We start from the raw sequence: 15,780 nt of genomic DNA, 5'->3' as shown, positions 1-15,780 counted from the left end.
CCCAGGACCCGGCTGGTCATGGGTGAGGGCTCAGCCCAGCGTGGGGCCTCCAGCCCCCTGGGGTCAGGGGTGGGGCCGTCTCCTCCCCACGCTGTTTCCCAGGGGAAAGGAAGGCCAGCCGAGGAGAGGGGGAGCTTCAGTGGTGTGGGACCTCTGACCCCATTGCCCCTGTGCCAGGCAGAGGGCGACCCAACGTGAGTAACCCGGTCACCTTGTCTGAGGAGAACCATCCAGATGGGCCGCCCTGCCCAGCCCCCGAGCAGCACAGAAGTGATCAAGGCCGGCCGCCACCCTGGGCCCAGGCAGCTGGAGGGCAATGTCTCTGAGACAAAAGGCTCCGACCTTCCTGAGGCACCAGGTTCCATCCACCCTCCAGTTTTCTGTGCACATGGAGGTGGGGATCTGACATCCTGGGCAGGAGGGCACCTCCACTTCCCCCAACACACACACACACACACACACACACACACACACACACACACACTCTCAGGAAGGCAGAGCAGCGCCCCCTGGAGGCACTGGGAGGCGGAGCAGCCTGGAAAGGCGGGCGTCAGGCAGGGAATCCCCAGCTTCCTTCCATGTTTAGTCCCCAACCCCGTGCCTTCCCTTTGTCCCTGGCGTTGGGTGTGCACGCCTCCCGGATGAGCGATCTTTTCAGGAATCGCGAGGGGGACAGACTGTTCAGACCGTGTGGGGTCGCAGACGGGCCGTGCGGTTCTAGAGGCAGGAGAGTGGGGACTTTAGGGCGGTCGCTTCTCAGAGGTCGTCCTGATCCACCAGGTCACCAGGAGCACAGCTCCTCCTGCCGCCGCGGCCTCCCCCAGCGAACCCAGAGGGGTGAGGCCGGGCTGCTGGGCCGGGTGCCCTTGGTGTCCCTCTCTTCCCCTCATGAGGCCCCTCAGAAGGAACGAGGGGGGCAGGGGTGGTCTCAGGGGCCGTACGATTACAGCAGGGCCGGCTGCCAGGCCCCGAGTCCCTGGGCCCGGAGGGGTCCCCGTCCTGCCAGGGTGGCCCGGACAGAGTCACCTTCACAGCCGAGCGGCTGACCCCTCCGCCCTCCGTGTCAGGAGCGTGGACGCAGATCCTGTCCCCGCATCAGCCACAGGCGCCTCTGCTTGGCAGCTTCCCACGGGCCGCGCCCACGGCGGCTCCGACTGCCCTTTCTGGAAGGTCCGAGTGGGCCGGCCGCGCCCCTCTGACTGAGGCTGTGAGGCATCACCCAGCTCTCGCTTCAGGGGCCTGCTTCAGGTGCAGCCGGGCTGAGCCCCCCGAAAGGAGTCAGAGCAGGGCAGGAGGGGACACGTGTCAGCGATGGCGGCTGCTGGCGGGTGGGCTGAGCTGAGGGTCCGTCCTGAGTCCCTCCCAGGCCCCGTGACCTCTGGTGACCTGGGCTGGGCGGGCCTCAAGGCTGCAGGCTCTCTGCAGGGATCTGCTCAGCACAGGACGTGTCTCTCGCCCCGTTTTGTTCTCTTTAACCCTCTCCCTTTCCAGAACAGGACCCAGTACAGGGCCCCTGGCGTGCCCCGAGTTAGGTGCCCCCCGACTTAGGTGCCCTGCCGAGTTAGGTGCTCCCCGACCCCGCCCGAGCCTCATCGCCGCACTGCACTGTGTCCTCCGGCTCCTTGGTGATGTAGTCCATGAACATCGCCCACAGCTTCTCCTGCAGGTCCTCGCTGCCCCTGACCAGCTTGATCAGCTGCACGACGTCCTTCACCTTCACGTGCCTGAGGATGTCCATGGCCTGTTTGCACAGCTTCTCCTGTTCGGCGGGTGGCAGCTCCATGAGGATCTGAGGGACCGGCTTAAACTGACCCCACGTCATCCAGGTCCCTAGGAACCCCCCGATGGCACTCCCTGGGGGACAGGAGGTTCGGTTAGTCGGGCTGCTCACAATGAAGAACTTGGAGCTCACGGGGAGCTCGTCAGAGGACTTAGGGGGCAGTCCATGACTTGGGCCACAGTTTGTGGTCCGGGTCACAGCCTGTGATCCCGGTCAAGCCCACGGTCTCTGTCACAGCCCATCGTTGGGGTCACCCGTGAATCCTCCTGCTCCCCGACCTCCCAGGGACCATGGGAAGCAGCCAAACCTCCCTCATTGCCACAAACTGGTCCCCAGACGGGAGCAGGGGTGTGACCACGGGCAGGTGCATTGTGGGAGACCGTGGGCGCCTTCTCCTGCACAGACTGGCGACCGGGGGGCCGGGCGCTCTCTGAACAGCTAACGTGAGCGGCCAGGGGCCTGGATGCCAGCTCCCCCTGTCCCTGCAATAAGACAGCATCGGGCCTCCCCAGGGGCACAGGGCACACCCCTCGGCAGGGCGCCCTCCAGTCCGCATGCACGGCCCCACAGGAGGAGCGCCTGCGCTTCTGAGACACAGACACGTGTGTTCCCCCGGACACGTCTGTCCACAAAGGCCGTGTCTCAGACTCAGCTCGCCAGCCCCTCCCGCGGGTCGCAGGCTCCTGTGAGGCCCCTGTGGACCCGAGGCCTTTGTCCCCCACCCTGCGGGGCACTGCACTCACCAACGAGTAGTCCCGGCGGGCCCCCAACCAGGCCCCCGACTATGGTCATGGTGGCGGTGACCAGGGCGCCCTGCACCGCGTGCTTGACGGCCACCTTCACCTCCTTGAACTCCCAGAGGCTGCTCAGCAGCTTCATGACATCGTCCTTCGTCAAAGACCTATCGGGTGGCTTCGTGGCCTCCTCCTCCCTCGGGGACGTAACGGGCGGCTTCGTGGCCTCTTCCCTCGGGGACCCAGAGGGCTGCTTTGTGTCCTCCTCCTTCCTCGGGGACCCAGAGGGCTGCCTCCTGGCCTCCTCCTTCCTCGGGGACCTAGAGGGCCGCCTCCTGGCCTTCTCCTTCCTCGGGGACCCAGAGGGCTGCTTTGTGTCCTCCTCCTTCCTCGGGGACCCAGAGGGCTGCCTCCTGGCCTCCTCCTTCCTCGGGGACCTAGAGGGCGGCTTCGTGGCCTCCTCCTCCCTCGGGGACCTAGAGGGCGGCTTCGTGGCCTCCTCCTTCCTCGGGGACCCAGAGGGCTGCCTCCTGGCCTTCTCCTCCCTCGGGGACCTAGAGGGCTGCCTCCTGGCCTCCTCCTCCCTCGGGGACCTAGAGGGCTGCTTCGTGGCCTCCTCCTTCCTCGGGGACCCAGAGGGCTGCCTCCTGGCCTTCTCCTCCCTCGGGGACCCAGAGGGCGGCTTCGTGGCCCCCTTTACCCTCGGCGACATATGGGTTCTCGCCGGCCTGCGGGAGGGAGGGGGGAGGGAGGGTTCCCAGGCGTCAGTGTTCCCACCCGAAGCAGCTCTTCCCAGTGTCCAGGGCGGACCCAGCTCTGTCGTGGGAGAGAGGACAGCACCGTCACATGACAAGCCCCCTGTCACCAAGGAAGCGGGGCGGCCGGTGGTCAATAAGCAAACAGGCCTGGCTGGGTGCCTCAGGGGCTGAGCATCGACCTAGGAACCAGGGGGTCAGGGTTCAAGTCCCGGTCAGGGCACATGCCTGGGTTGTGGGCTTGATTCCCAATGTGGGGCGTGTAGGAGGCAGCCGATCAGTGATTCTCTCCCATCATAGTTGTTTCTCTCTCTCCCTCTCCCTCTGCCTTCCTCTCTGAAATCAATAAAAACATTAAAAACAAACAAACAGAACAAAAAAGCCACCGCTGGGAAAGGCAGCCCACCTCTACTCGGGGGCCGGGCCGCGGCAGGAAGACGCACCAGCCAGAGGAGAAAAGATTCACACAGTCCCAGGGACCCGAGGACGGGTGGACCCTACGGAGCAGGACCTGACCTTGGGAACAAGGTGACAGGAAGCCTCCGGGGTCAGGAGGCTGTTTGCCCAGCTGGCAGGTGGGGCATGGCAGGGCGGGGCGGGCTCTGCCCAGGGTCCTGGGGATGGAGCGCCCCCGCCTGGTGGGGCCGGGAAGTAAATCAAAGCGGAGCTACTTCCAGCTTGAGCTGCAGCCAAGCCCAGCGGGGCACCTCCCTCCCCTCCCCCTCCACGGGGCACTTCCCTCCCCCTCCCCCTCCACGGGGCACCTCCCTCCCCCTCCCCCTCCACGGGGCACTTCCCTCCCCCTCCCCCTCCACGGGGCACCTCCTTCCCCCTCCCCCTCCACGGGGCACCTCCCTCCCCCTCCCCCTCCACGGGGCACCTCCCTCCCCCTCCCCCTCCACGGGGCACCTCCTTCCCCCTCCCCCTCCACGGGGCACCTCCCTCCCCCTCCCCCTCCACGGGGCACCTCCCTCCCCTCCCCCTCCACGGGGCACCTCCTTCCCCCTCCCCCTCCACGGGGCACCTCCCTCCCCCTCCCCCTCCACGGGGCACCTCCCTCCCCCTCCCCCTCCACGGGGCACCTCCCTCCCCCTCCCCCTCCGTGGGGCTGAGCATGCTGACAGCTGCTGAGGAGCCCAGGAGGACACAGGGCAGCCTCTAGCTCCATGGCTGTGGGTCGATGAGGCTCTTTTTAAACCACGGGCAATCCGGACCCGTCTCCAATGTGCCACTGTCCTCCCGGTCCCGGGGGAAAACGGGGAGTTCTCAGATCAAATGCCAGATCGCCCCACCCACAGGCAGGGTTTCGGAACTTCTCGCAGGCCCAGGAGAGCTGCGGTCCCGTGCGCCAGTGCCTGGGACCCTTCTTTTATATATTTTATATTTATATACTTTACATTGATTTCAGAGAGGGAGGGAGAGGGAGAGAGAGAGAAACATCCATGATGAGAGAGAATCACGGCTGCCTCCTGCATGATCCCACTGGGGATGAAGCCCACAACCCGGGCATGTGCCCTGACCAGGAATCGAATGGTGACCTCCTGGTTCATGGGTTGACCCTCAAGCACTGACATTCCCCAGATGAGGGATCCCCCAAGGGCACAGCTCACTGAAGGTCATGTCAGCCCAGCAGCCTGGTGGGGGGACTCTGCCTTCATAGCGAGCCCAGGGGGTCTCCAGCCGCACCCGGGAGGCAAGACTGAAGGGCCTGACCCGGACCCGGCATCCAGGACTCCGTCCTCAAGTCAGAAATTGCAGAACATCATCAGCCAGAGGCGTCTGTCTGCAGGTGGGGTGTGAGGTGACCACGGGGGGACACGGGTACCTGGGATTTTGAAGGACGTCGTCCTCAGTAGGAACCGGGAAGGACTCAACTTCAAATGGCGAAGAGGTCAGTGTTTCCTCTCGGAACCAGTGGCCCTTCCTCGTGGACACTTCCTGTTCCTCCTGGACGTTCGTAGCGGTACTCACTGTGTCCCTCCGTGCCATTCTGGGAAGTGAATGAGGGGCCGGCTTTGCCTGCCAGTGCAGGCCCTCTCCGCGGGCCCAGACACCACCCTCCCCAGCTGCCCCACCACGTGTGGTCACCCGCTGCCTCCCAGACACATGGGCCATGCGCTCCAGGTGAGATCCACGAGGGGGCCCCGCCCTGCCACCTCCGGGCTTAGGTGCCGGGACCTTCCGGGTCGCACCAAGCAGGGCACAGCGGGACCGGGTTCTCAGGGTGCAGCCATCGTGCTCGGGTCCCTGGTTGCTGGCCTCTCAGGAGGGCCCCGGGCAGGGCGTGCGCCACTCCGACCAGGTCCAACCACCGAGGGGCATTTGGATCGGTCTGCTGTGTGGCCCCAAGGGCACCCCTGCCCTTCACCCCGCTCCACACGGAGCCCCTGTCTCCCTTGGGCTCTGTGGGCCTCGGGCCTAGGGACCCACGTCCTCCCAGCCCCGTGCGCCAGAGCACAGCGCCTTGGGAAGGAGGGGCTAGGTTAGTGTTTGGTGACTCACAGGCCAGAGTCTAATAGCAGGGCCTCTGGGCCTGGGGCCGGGGGTTGGAGGGAGAGGGGGCTGGAAAGGCCAAGGGCAGCTTCACTCCTAGGGCTCCAGGACCAGGCTGATGGGAGCCTGGAGGATGCAAAGGGCCGGAGGAGTGTGGGGTAACAGGGCCCCGCAGATCCCCAAATCTCCAAATTACAGATTGGTGCTGCTTGAATAATTGTACCGCTTGAATACATTGTACCGCTTAGGGAATAATGACAGGAAAACCATGTCCGCACCTGTTCAGGTCCAGCTGGTTTAGGTCCAGCTACACAGTGCACGCCAGCAACAATGTAACAACATAACCAACCACACAGTGATGCCAGCAACAATGTAACAACATAACTAACCACCCAGTGATGCCAGCAACAATGTAATAACATAACTAACCACACAGTGATGCCAGCAACAATGTAACAACATAACCAACCACACAGTGATGCCAGCAACAATGTAACAACATAACTAACCACCCAGTGATGCCAGCAACAATGTAATAACATAACTAACCACACAGTGATGCCAGCAACAATGTAACAACATAACCAACCACACAGTGATGCCAGCAACAATGTAACAACATAACTAACCACACAGTGATGCCAGCAACAATGTAACAATATAACCAACCACACAGTGATGCCAGCAACAAGGTAACAACATAACCAACCACACAGTGATGCCAGCAACAATGTAACAACATAACTAACCACCCAGTGGTGCCAGCAACAATGTAACAACGTAACTAACCACCCAGTGATGTCAGCAACAATGTCACAACATAACTAACCACCCAGTGATGTCAGCGACAATGTAACAACATAACCAACCACACAGTGATGCCAGCAACAAGGTAACAACATAACCAACCACACAGTGATGCCAGCAACAAGGTAACAACATAACCAACCACACAGTGATGCCAGCAACAAGGTAACAACATAACCAACCACCCAGTGGTGCCAGCAACAATGTAACAATGTAACTAACCACCCAGTGATGCCAGCAACAATGTAACAACATAACTAACCACCCAGTGATGTCAGCAACAATGTAACAACGTAACTAACCACCCAGTGATGCCAGCAACAATGTCACAACGTAACTAACCACCCGGTGATGTCAGTGACAATGTCACAACATAACTTGCACCCTGGCCCTGCCTTTTTAACCTTCACATCGGAGTTTTACTTGACCTGTTCTGTGTGCTGGTAGGTGTGGACCCTCAAACTCTTCCCACCGTGCTGGGGTTGCCCACAGCACACTGACCCGCTGTGCAGGCGTGTGGCCCGGGAGCGACAGTGCACTCGGGGCGTGTGCCCAACCACAGAACTGCCCGATGACGCGTTTCCCGGAGTGTATCCCCATGGTCAGTGACGCACGGCTGCACAGCTGTGTACAGTTTCAACCACTTTATCGAGCTGTGATCAGCACACAAAAAGCTGTTCATATTCAATATCTAAAACTCAATAAATCTGGGGCAAGTACACACCCATGAAACCATCAGCGCCATCAAGGCCATCAGTACATCTGTCAGCTCTGGACGTTCCCTGCTGCCCCCTCTCTTATATAATAGAGAGTGTGAGTGTGTGTGTGTGTGTGTGAGTGTGTGTGTGTGTGTGTGTGTGTGAGTGTGTGTGTGTGTGAACACAGAGCCCTGGCCGGTTTGGCTCAGTGGATAGAGTGTTAGACCTCAGACTGAAGGGTCGGGGGTTCGATTTCCTTCAGGGGTACGTACCTCAATTTCAGGCCCAATCCCTGGCCCCAACTGGTTGGGGTGTGTGAGGGAGACAACCAATCAATGTGTCTCTCTCACATCGATGTTTCCCTCTGTCTCCCCCCCTCCTTTCCACTCTCTCTAAAAATCAATTGAAAAATATCCTCAGGTGAGGGGTAACAAAAAATAAGAAGAAATAGAAATAACTGCTCTCGTTCCCATGGCAGGCTGTGAGATGATCAGCGTCAGTAAAGCCCCAGGTGAGCGGCAGGCACCCAGAGGTCCAGGAGGCCTACCCCCACACTCTCCACACTGCACCCCATTCTCCGAGCTCCACAATGCCCCTGAGGGTGAGGTTGTGTTCCCAGAGCCAGCTGGAGCCAGAACTCAGATGGGGTCCCCTGAGGCCAGCACCCCCACCCTCACCCCCACCCTGCTCCCCCCAGAGGCTGAGTGAGCCAGCCCCTACCTGACACGGCTCTTTCAGGAGAAACTCACCCAGACCCAAGGCTGAGTGACCCCGGGCACAGGCCACCCCCCCAGCAGCAGCCCCCACAATCTCTTAAATGGAGCGCAGGAGACAACTTCATATCATTGTGAAAACTGAAAACTGACAGCTGAGATGTTATGGACTGGCTGGCGTGGCTCAGTGGTTGAGCGTCACCAGTGAACCAGGAGGTCATGGTTTCAAATCCCAGTTGGGGCACAGGCCCGGGTTTCGGGCTCCATCCCCACCCAGTGTAGGGCGTGCAGGAGGCAGCCGATCCGTGATTCCCTCTCATCACTGATGTTTCTCTCTCTCTCCCTCTCCCCTCCTCTCTGAATCAGTGGGAATCTATTTAAAAATAAATGGGTAAATAGAGAAGAGCAGCCTGCAGCCGCCCAGGGGGCGTTCAGAGCTGGCTTCCCGGTCACTCCGCTGGGACCCGGCAGTGACTCCGAGGATGGAGGGCCTCAGGGGGCTCAGTGAGGGAGGACTAAGTGAGAGAACACTTTCAATGGGCGTCCCGCTGTGCACTGTGCCCGGGAGCTGTGGTTTATTTTCCTCTTTCCTCTTCCTTCTGGGGGGGTGGGAGAGGGCCTTCTGGGAAGCCCGAGGCCGGGGTGGCTGAGAGGAGGCCCCTCTGAGGGGTGTGGGGGGAGCCTTTGGGGGGAGGAGCACTTGGATGGTAGGACCGCCCTCACCCACACCCGCCTCACCCACCTGTTAGAATTTCTGCCTACGATGTGGGGTAGGGAGACCCACACTGGGAACGGGACCAGCAGCAGGCGGAGCCTGGGAGAAGGGAGCTCCTCAGCGGGGATCCCGGGCCAGAGCTCTCCCAACAGGAAGTCCATTCAGGTTTTATTTCCTCATACGGGTCTGCCTGCCCTCACCTGACCTCTGAGCTGATTGGTCGGGGATCAGAGCTCAGGCTCCCATTACTGCACAATTGGCTCATTGGGAGTTAGGGGAGGGTAAGGTGGAGCCTAAGGTGTAGGGGGGATGGGCCCCTGAGAGTCTGAAGGTCAGATCAACAATGGCAGAGCCTAAGATGGAGCCTTTCTCTGACAGAAAACATCACTGGTTCACTCTCACCGCCCCCCCACCCCCACCCCAGTGCCCTGGGAGACACCCCAACTCCTCCTCCTGGCTGTGGGCTGCAAAGACAGGCCCCTGTGACCCCTCTGACCTGACCTCACCCTCCTCCCTCCGCGGCCTCCGAGGGTCAGGGCCCTGGGCTGCTCCCTGGGCCCAGAACAGGCTCCCCTCCGGCCTGTGCAGGGCTGGCTCCCTCACAGGGTGCAGGGGGTGCCAGGTGACTGTCCCCGATCCTGCTGGCACCACCCAGCCCTGCCCGCCACGCCAGCCTTCCTCCTGGCGGCCAGCACTCCCATCAGAAGTGACCTGCTCGGTTCTCCTTCTAGCACACGCCTCCCCCCAGGAGGGCTGCCTCTGAGGGCTGGTCCCCACTCCCTGCTGCGAGGTGCCCACACCCCTCCCCCAGGTGCCCACACCCCTCCCCCAGGTGCCCACACCCCTCCCCCAGGGCTCAGCGCTGTCCTCCCTCAGTGGAGGGAGGGAGGGAGATTCATTTTTCTGGTGAAAAGAGAAGAGGCCTCCCCATCAGCTGGGGGTGGGGGTGGGGGTGGGGATGGGGATGGGGGTGGGGGTGGGGCTGGGGTGGGGGTGGGGGTGGGGAGGCAGGCGGAGGCGGGGCTGCTGTTCTTACCAGGAAAAACCTCCAGGTCCTGTCACCAGGGTGGGAAGCTCCTGTCGTGGGGAGGTGGGCGGATGCTGGGGAGCCCCTGGGACGTGGCCAGGCCCTGTGCTCACTTCCTCCAGGCCACGCCCACGGGCCTCTGGTCAGGGGACCTGCAAGCAGCCCCAGAGCTCACCCACCACAGGGCCGCTCTCGCTCTTCTGGCCCCGGGCCGTCCCCCTCAGCGGCGGGGCCATAGGTCTCGGTCCTTGGCTGCGGCCTGGGCTCCCATCCCGCTCTGCCAGGCGCCTGACCCAGGAGTGTGCCGGGCACGGGTGGCCCAGGCCCCTGCCGGTGCCCATGCGAGGCTTTCAGGGCACCCCGACCCGGAGAGCTCAGAGCTCGGCACCCACACCTGGTCCTGTGAGCACGCCTTCCTGAGGACCGTCCACTGAGGCAGAGACCGAGCCGGCCCACTTCCCCCGTCCGCTGGCGGGATGTCGCCTCCTTTGCTGCTGTGCTTTTCAAACAAAACAAATAAAATAGTGCAGACAAGGGCCTGCCTGCTCCCCTCTTCCTGGTTCATCCAGCCCCTCCCCCCCTCCCCAGGCCACTTTACCCCGACTTTTTCCCCAAAATATGTTTTTACTGATTTCAGAGAGGAAGGGAGAGGGAGAGAGAGACATCAATGATGAGAGAGAATCATGGACCGGCTGCCTCCTGCGCGCTGCCCGCTGGGATGGAGCCCGCAACCCCGGCCTGTGCCCTGAGCAGAATCGCACTGTGTCCTCCTCGTTCCTAGGTCAGCGCTCACCCCCTGGGCCCGGCCGGGGTCCTCGGCGCTTGGTGTCCGTCCTGCTGACCCGCGAGGTCGGGGCAGGTGCAGCCGCAGACACCATCCCCCGTGGGAGTCCCGCCCACTCACGCCCACCCGCTGCCAGGCAGCGCCCTGGTCCTCGCTGTGGGCACCCAGGTCACCGCCCGGCGTGTCTCCTCCGCTGCTCCCTGAGCTCCTTCCAGGAGCCCCCGCCTCCATCCCAGGGCCCCGCTCAGCCTGAAGGCCCTGGGGTGGTGTGACATGTGGCCAGGGCGCCCGGCAGGGTCAGCGATGGTCGGAGCAGGGCTGTCCGAGCACCAGGAGGTCTGCGTGGGCCACACGCCCGGTCCGCGGCCTGAAACAGCCGCTCCTGCAGGAGGAGCTGCGGGCGCCGCTCAGGAGGCTGCGGGCGGGAGGCCAGCGCTCAGGGACGAGGCCTGAGCCCCTTGTGCGGGGCACCTGCCCCCGCTTCCCACAGGGGGCCCAACGGGGGACCCCGAGTGCTGACCCAGAAGTGACCTCCCCGCCGAAACCGGTTTGGCTCAGTGGATAGAGCGTCGGCCTGCGGACTCAAGGGTCCCGGGTTCGATTCCGGTCAAGGGCATGTACATTGGTTGCGGGCACATCCCCAGTAGGAGGTGTGCAGGAGGCAGCTGATCGATGTTTCTCTCTCATCGATGTTTCTAGCTCTCTATCCCTCTCCCTTCCTCTCTGTAAAATATCAATAAAACATATTAAAAAAAAAAAAAAAGAAGAAGTGACCTCCTGGTCCACAGGTCCATGCTCAGCCACGGAGCCACGCCCACCGGGCCATCCGTTTAATTTGTCCCTCAGATGCCGCAGAGGAGTGAGCTCACGTGATCCGTGCTGTTCTCTGACCCCAGGATGCTCTCCGTGTCACCATCCTCCTGCTGCCTCCCCATCCCTGGCTCCCCACCTCCCTCCCCGGGGACCCCTCGCCTCCCAGTGACCCCTTGTCTAAGGCTCGGCCTCTGGGCACAGAGGGGGTGGAGATGGGTGGGCAGTGTGGTCCCTCCCGGTGGCCCCCCTGACGCCCTGTGCGCCCTCCACAGCCGGCGACGATGGTGGAGCAGCTGGCCAACACGGAGATCAACCGCCGGCGCATCGCCCAGGTGGAGAGCTGCTTCGGGGCGTCGGGGCCGCCGCTGGCGCTGCCGGGCCGCGTGCTGCTGGGCGAGGGCGTGCTGACCACGGAGTGCCGCCAGAGGGCCAAGCCGCCGTCTGCTTCCTCTTTAGCGACATCCTGGTCTACGGCAGCATCGTGCTCAGCGGGCGCTGCTACCGCGCCCAGCGCATCATCCCGCTGGAGGAGGTGACGCTGGAGCCGCTGCCCGAGACGCTGCAGGCCCGGCACCGCTGGCTGATCCGCACGGCCCGCAAGTCCTTCGTGGTGTCGGCCGCCTCGGCCACAGAGGGGTTGGGGGGGGGGGGAGCGGCGGGGAGGGCAACTGGCCCAGCCGCGTCAGGTTCTACGACTCTGGGGTCTCCTGGTCCTCCTTCCACAGCTGACGGCGGCCTTGGGCTGCGGGAAGGCCAGTCACACTGCATCCGCCTGCACACCCTCCTGCTCCCGGGGCACAGAGTCCCCGAAGGTGCCCGGCGCCCCAGGACCCCGCGCTGGGCTGGTGGGCGGCGGTGGGAGAGGCGCTGGCCCTCGGACCCCAGCACCCCTCCTCTGGCCATGGGCGTCTCTGTCCACTCCGGGTTGTTCTCTTTCCAGGCAGCAGCCCCACACTCACCCTCCTGGGGCCGAAGGCCATTGCTCAGCCGAGAGCTGTGCTGCCCGAGGGACCGGCCCGGCACCTCCAGGGACAGAGCGGGTCCTGCTTCTCGGAGGCCGTGATCCACAGCACGTGACCCATGACCAGGACCCCCCCACCCAGGGACCATGGGGCTCCGGGAACCAGGCCTGCCCACCCCCCTTGCTGGTGCCCGCCTGCCCGTCAGCTGGGCTCTGTGGGGCTGGGCGTGTGGCTCCCCGGGCAGCGGTGCCCCCCAGGCTGAGGGTGCAGCCTGCCCCGTCCTCCCGCCCGGCACTGTGTCCAGGTGTTGGGGGTTGGTGCCTCCCGGTCCTCATCCCTCCTGTGGCGGGGGAAGCCATGTTTCCAGTTAGGACTAACTTCCAGTACAGAAACCTTTGCAGTGGGAAGCCACCCCTTTCCCAATACTGTGATAAGAGAGCACCAAGGAACGCAGAAGGCCGATGGACCTTGGGCGTTAGCAAGGCTGTGCTGAGATGATGGTGGCTCGAAGCAATCTCCTGACCTGATAGCCTCCAAGTAAATGTTTGCTGGGCCTTACTGACCTTTACTGATCTCTCCTGCCCTTAGCGATGCTCTGTCTGCTGAAGTCTACTGAGGGCAGGATGCATATCTAAAATCGAATAAAAAGCAGATAAGCCCCGGTTTCGGTGTGCCTCTCCAAGAGAGAGGTCTCCCCCTGGCCCCATGCCTCCTAATTTCATATTTCTTGTCTAGCATTTTCATTAGTGCATCGGCCCCTCCTTCAGATCCGGAACACTACCGCAAAACGGTGCTGCATTCTGGCGCCCGAACAGGGACCTGGAGGAGGATATTTGCCTGAGATAAAAACGAAGCGAAAAAGGAAAATGTGGAAATTCCCCCAGAAAGGTGTGGGACGTTCACCGCGCACGAAGCTCGTGCCAGCTTCGGAGTCTCGACTGTCCGTGGACGGGCAGCGTTTTGATTCAGCGAGGCTCTAAGGGGAAGCATTGGAGTAAAAGGCAAAAACATCGTTGTACATGGTTAGCTTGCGTGCTCAAGGATAAAGGTCCTCTCTTCAATCAGGCTCACGGACAACGAGGGCCCTTGTCCTCTTTAACTAGGGGGGCTCTGGTTCGAACTGCGTTATGCACACTTCATATTGGGGATCAAAAGTCTATAACACCTGCTGAAACCGGTTTGGCTCAGTGGATAGAGCATCAGCCCGCAGACTGAAAGGTCCCAGGTTTAATTCCGGTCAAGGGGCATGTACCTTGGTTGTGGGCACATCCTCAGTGGGAGGTGTGCAGGAGGCAGCTGATCGATGTTTCTCTCTCATCGATGTTTCTAACTCTCTATCCCTCTCCCTTCCTCTCTGTAAGAAATCAATAAAATATATTTAAAAAAAAGTCTATAACACCTTAAGGCCCCAATCCTCCGCCTCTCGTGTGGGAAGGGTTACCAGCTAGAGAAGATGGGGCTAACAGTCCGTTTACTGAAGGACTCCTTAATGCTTTGTCTGACAATTACCGTATGACGCATTGGGACTGGCAGATTTTAGCTAAAAACGACTTTAGACGCCAGTCAGTGCCCTGGAGAGCAGAACAGGATAAGGTCTGTGAACAAGAGGCGGAGATCTAGGCCGCATCTGGCTGTAAGTCCCAGGCGATGTAAAACATCTAAAAGATCCATGAAAAGAACTCTGATTTATTAAGTCTTGTCTATGTGTTATGCACGCTTATAAGTATCATACATAGCAGTGTCTGTTGATTGTTGTCTTATCTGTCTTCTTTGTTTGGCACAATGTGTTTATTGTTAGTCTATTAAGCATGCCTTTAATTTATCTTCATAGAAAGGAAACAGTAGATGCCCAGGCTATTACTAAATGTCCCCCAGAGCAAACAGAATTTGGGGGTGGGGGAGAAGGAATATGAGCGGTACATGTGGCCGATAACACAGGTCCTAGGAAACTTCCCTAGACATAGGGAGGTAACTAAGAAAGGCCCCAGCCCAGGGACTACTAGGTCTCTTGGTGATCCTGTCAAATGGACGTCCTCTCTCGGAAGCGTTCTTAAAAGTCTCATTTTCTCCATGTTTTCATATCCCAGTCCGTCATCTGAAATTTGGATAGATGAGACGTTTTTCACAATTTAGGGAAGCGTCTGGGACTTCTCTACCCTTGAAGAGAAAAAGGCTAGTTCAAGGGGAAGGCTCCCCACCCGATTTTGGGTGTCCTCTTGGCCTAAGACCCATCCCTTCACAGAAGCTGTAGAATAGGCTCGAGACCGTTGTTCTTTGGAAGATGGCAAAAATGACACAAGAAAAATATACAGGCTGGGTTTGGACAATAAGATGAGTGTTTCCGTAATAACGGATAGTTCTTGAATAATAATAGACCTCATTCCAAGGTTGCCTCCCAGGTCCCGGGGGCACTCCCGTTTTTATAGAGAAAAATAAAATAAAATAATATTTTAACATTAAAGCCACTGAAAGCCAGTCTGTTATCTCTGTTTCAGAATTTGCCAAGGAAAATGCCTTGGGTAATAATAATTGGCTTTAAAATCTCAAAGTTGTTAAGACAAAATATATATAACTAAAATGAAGAGTATATGGTAAAAAAAAAAATCTTTTCAGTAGTAATTACCTGGTATATATGACTAAACATAGTTTTCCAAAGTCTTTGGTAACTGAAAACTTAGGAATTTGCTGAATTAAATAATAAAAATTATTAAATATCTAGGTATTTTGAAATAACATGATACTGAAATATTAATCTGAATTTGCCTCATATGAAAATTCTAAAGGCTAGATTCAAATCTATTAATTGGATATGTCTTGTATTTTATTTAAAATATATCCTTAAAAATATGAATTTATTTCTAATCTGAGAATGCTAAGTATTTGACTTGCCACCTAAAAGTTGAGGCTTCTAATAGTTAAAAGTTCAAACTAAGTTGCGAGAAATTATATCATTGTGACAGTAGAATACATGAAGTATGGAAATTCATTTTTAATAAAATAATTCTTGCGTTTTCTCTGAAAAATAAGTAATTCAAAATATAGTGTAGTCTTTATGTGTACTACATGTGGTAAAATTTCAACCTAGGATATAATATTTTATTGGCCTGATTGAAAAAGAGGATTAATTGTGTGGTCTGAACCAAATTTTTAATATTAAAACCAGTTTAAATTTAATTGATGTCTTTCAGAATAATTAAAAAAGGTATGTAATATAATCTTTGGGTTATGTATATTTGATAGTCTTCCCAAGTTAAATTTCAAGACTTTAACGGAGAGATACCTTTGGGACATTTCAAGGACCCTGGAATGATTCAAGGATTCATTCTCTCTTCTTAAAAGAAATATTTTTAAACTAAATGAAGCTGATCTAATATACTTGAAATCACGTGGGAAGCTTTGTCAAATAGAAATTAAGAACTGTGTTCTACATGCCTATTTTTAATGTTTTTTTTGTGTTTTTTTATATTTCTTTATTGATTTCAGAGAGGAAGGGAGAAGG

General features: G+C 58.6%; 1 protein-coding gene and 1 pseudogene across 2 annotated transcripts; one reads left to right on the top strand and one right to left on the bottom strand.

Annotated features, from left to right (window-relative positions):
• Positions 1-1,561: 1,561 nt before the first annotated feature.
• On the bottom strand, positions 1,562-2,659 carry LOC308236031 (protein C19orf12-like; the record flags this gene model as incomplete). Its single annotated transcript, XM_080645238.1, has 2 exons — positions 1,562-1,854; positions 2,524-2,659. The coding sequence occupies 2 exons, from the start codon at positions 2,657-2,659 to the stop codon at positions 1,562-1,564; spliced, it is 429 nt and encodes a 142-aa protein (XP_080501364.1).
• An 8,941-nt stretch (positions 2,660-11,600) lies between these two features.
• On the top strand, positions 11,601-12,396 carry LOC308236030 (pleckstrin homology domain-containing family F member 1-like; annotated as a pseudogene). Its single transcript has 3 exons — positions 11,601-11,955; positions 12,121-12,164; positions 12,260-12,396. The product of its transcript is annotated as a pleckstrin homology domain-containing family F member 1-like (transcript).
• Positions 12,397-15,780: the final 3,384 nt, after the last annotated feature.

This window comes from Plecotus auritus, assembly GCF_963455305.1.
Source record: "Plecotus auritus genome assembly, chromosome: 10".
In the NCBI taxonomy this organism is placed as follows: domain Eukaryota; kingdom Metazoa; phylum Chordata; class Mammalia; order Chiroptera; family Vespertilionidae; genus Plecotus; species Plecotus auritus.
This window is presented reverse-complemented; position numbering and strand designations above follow the sequence as displayed.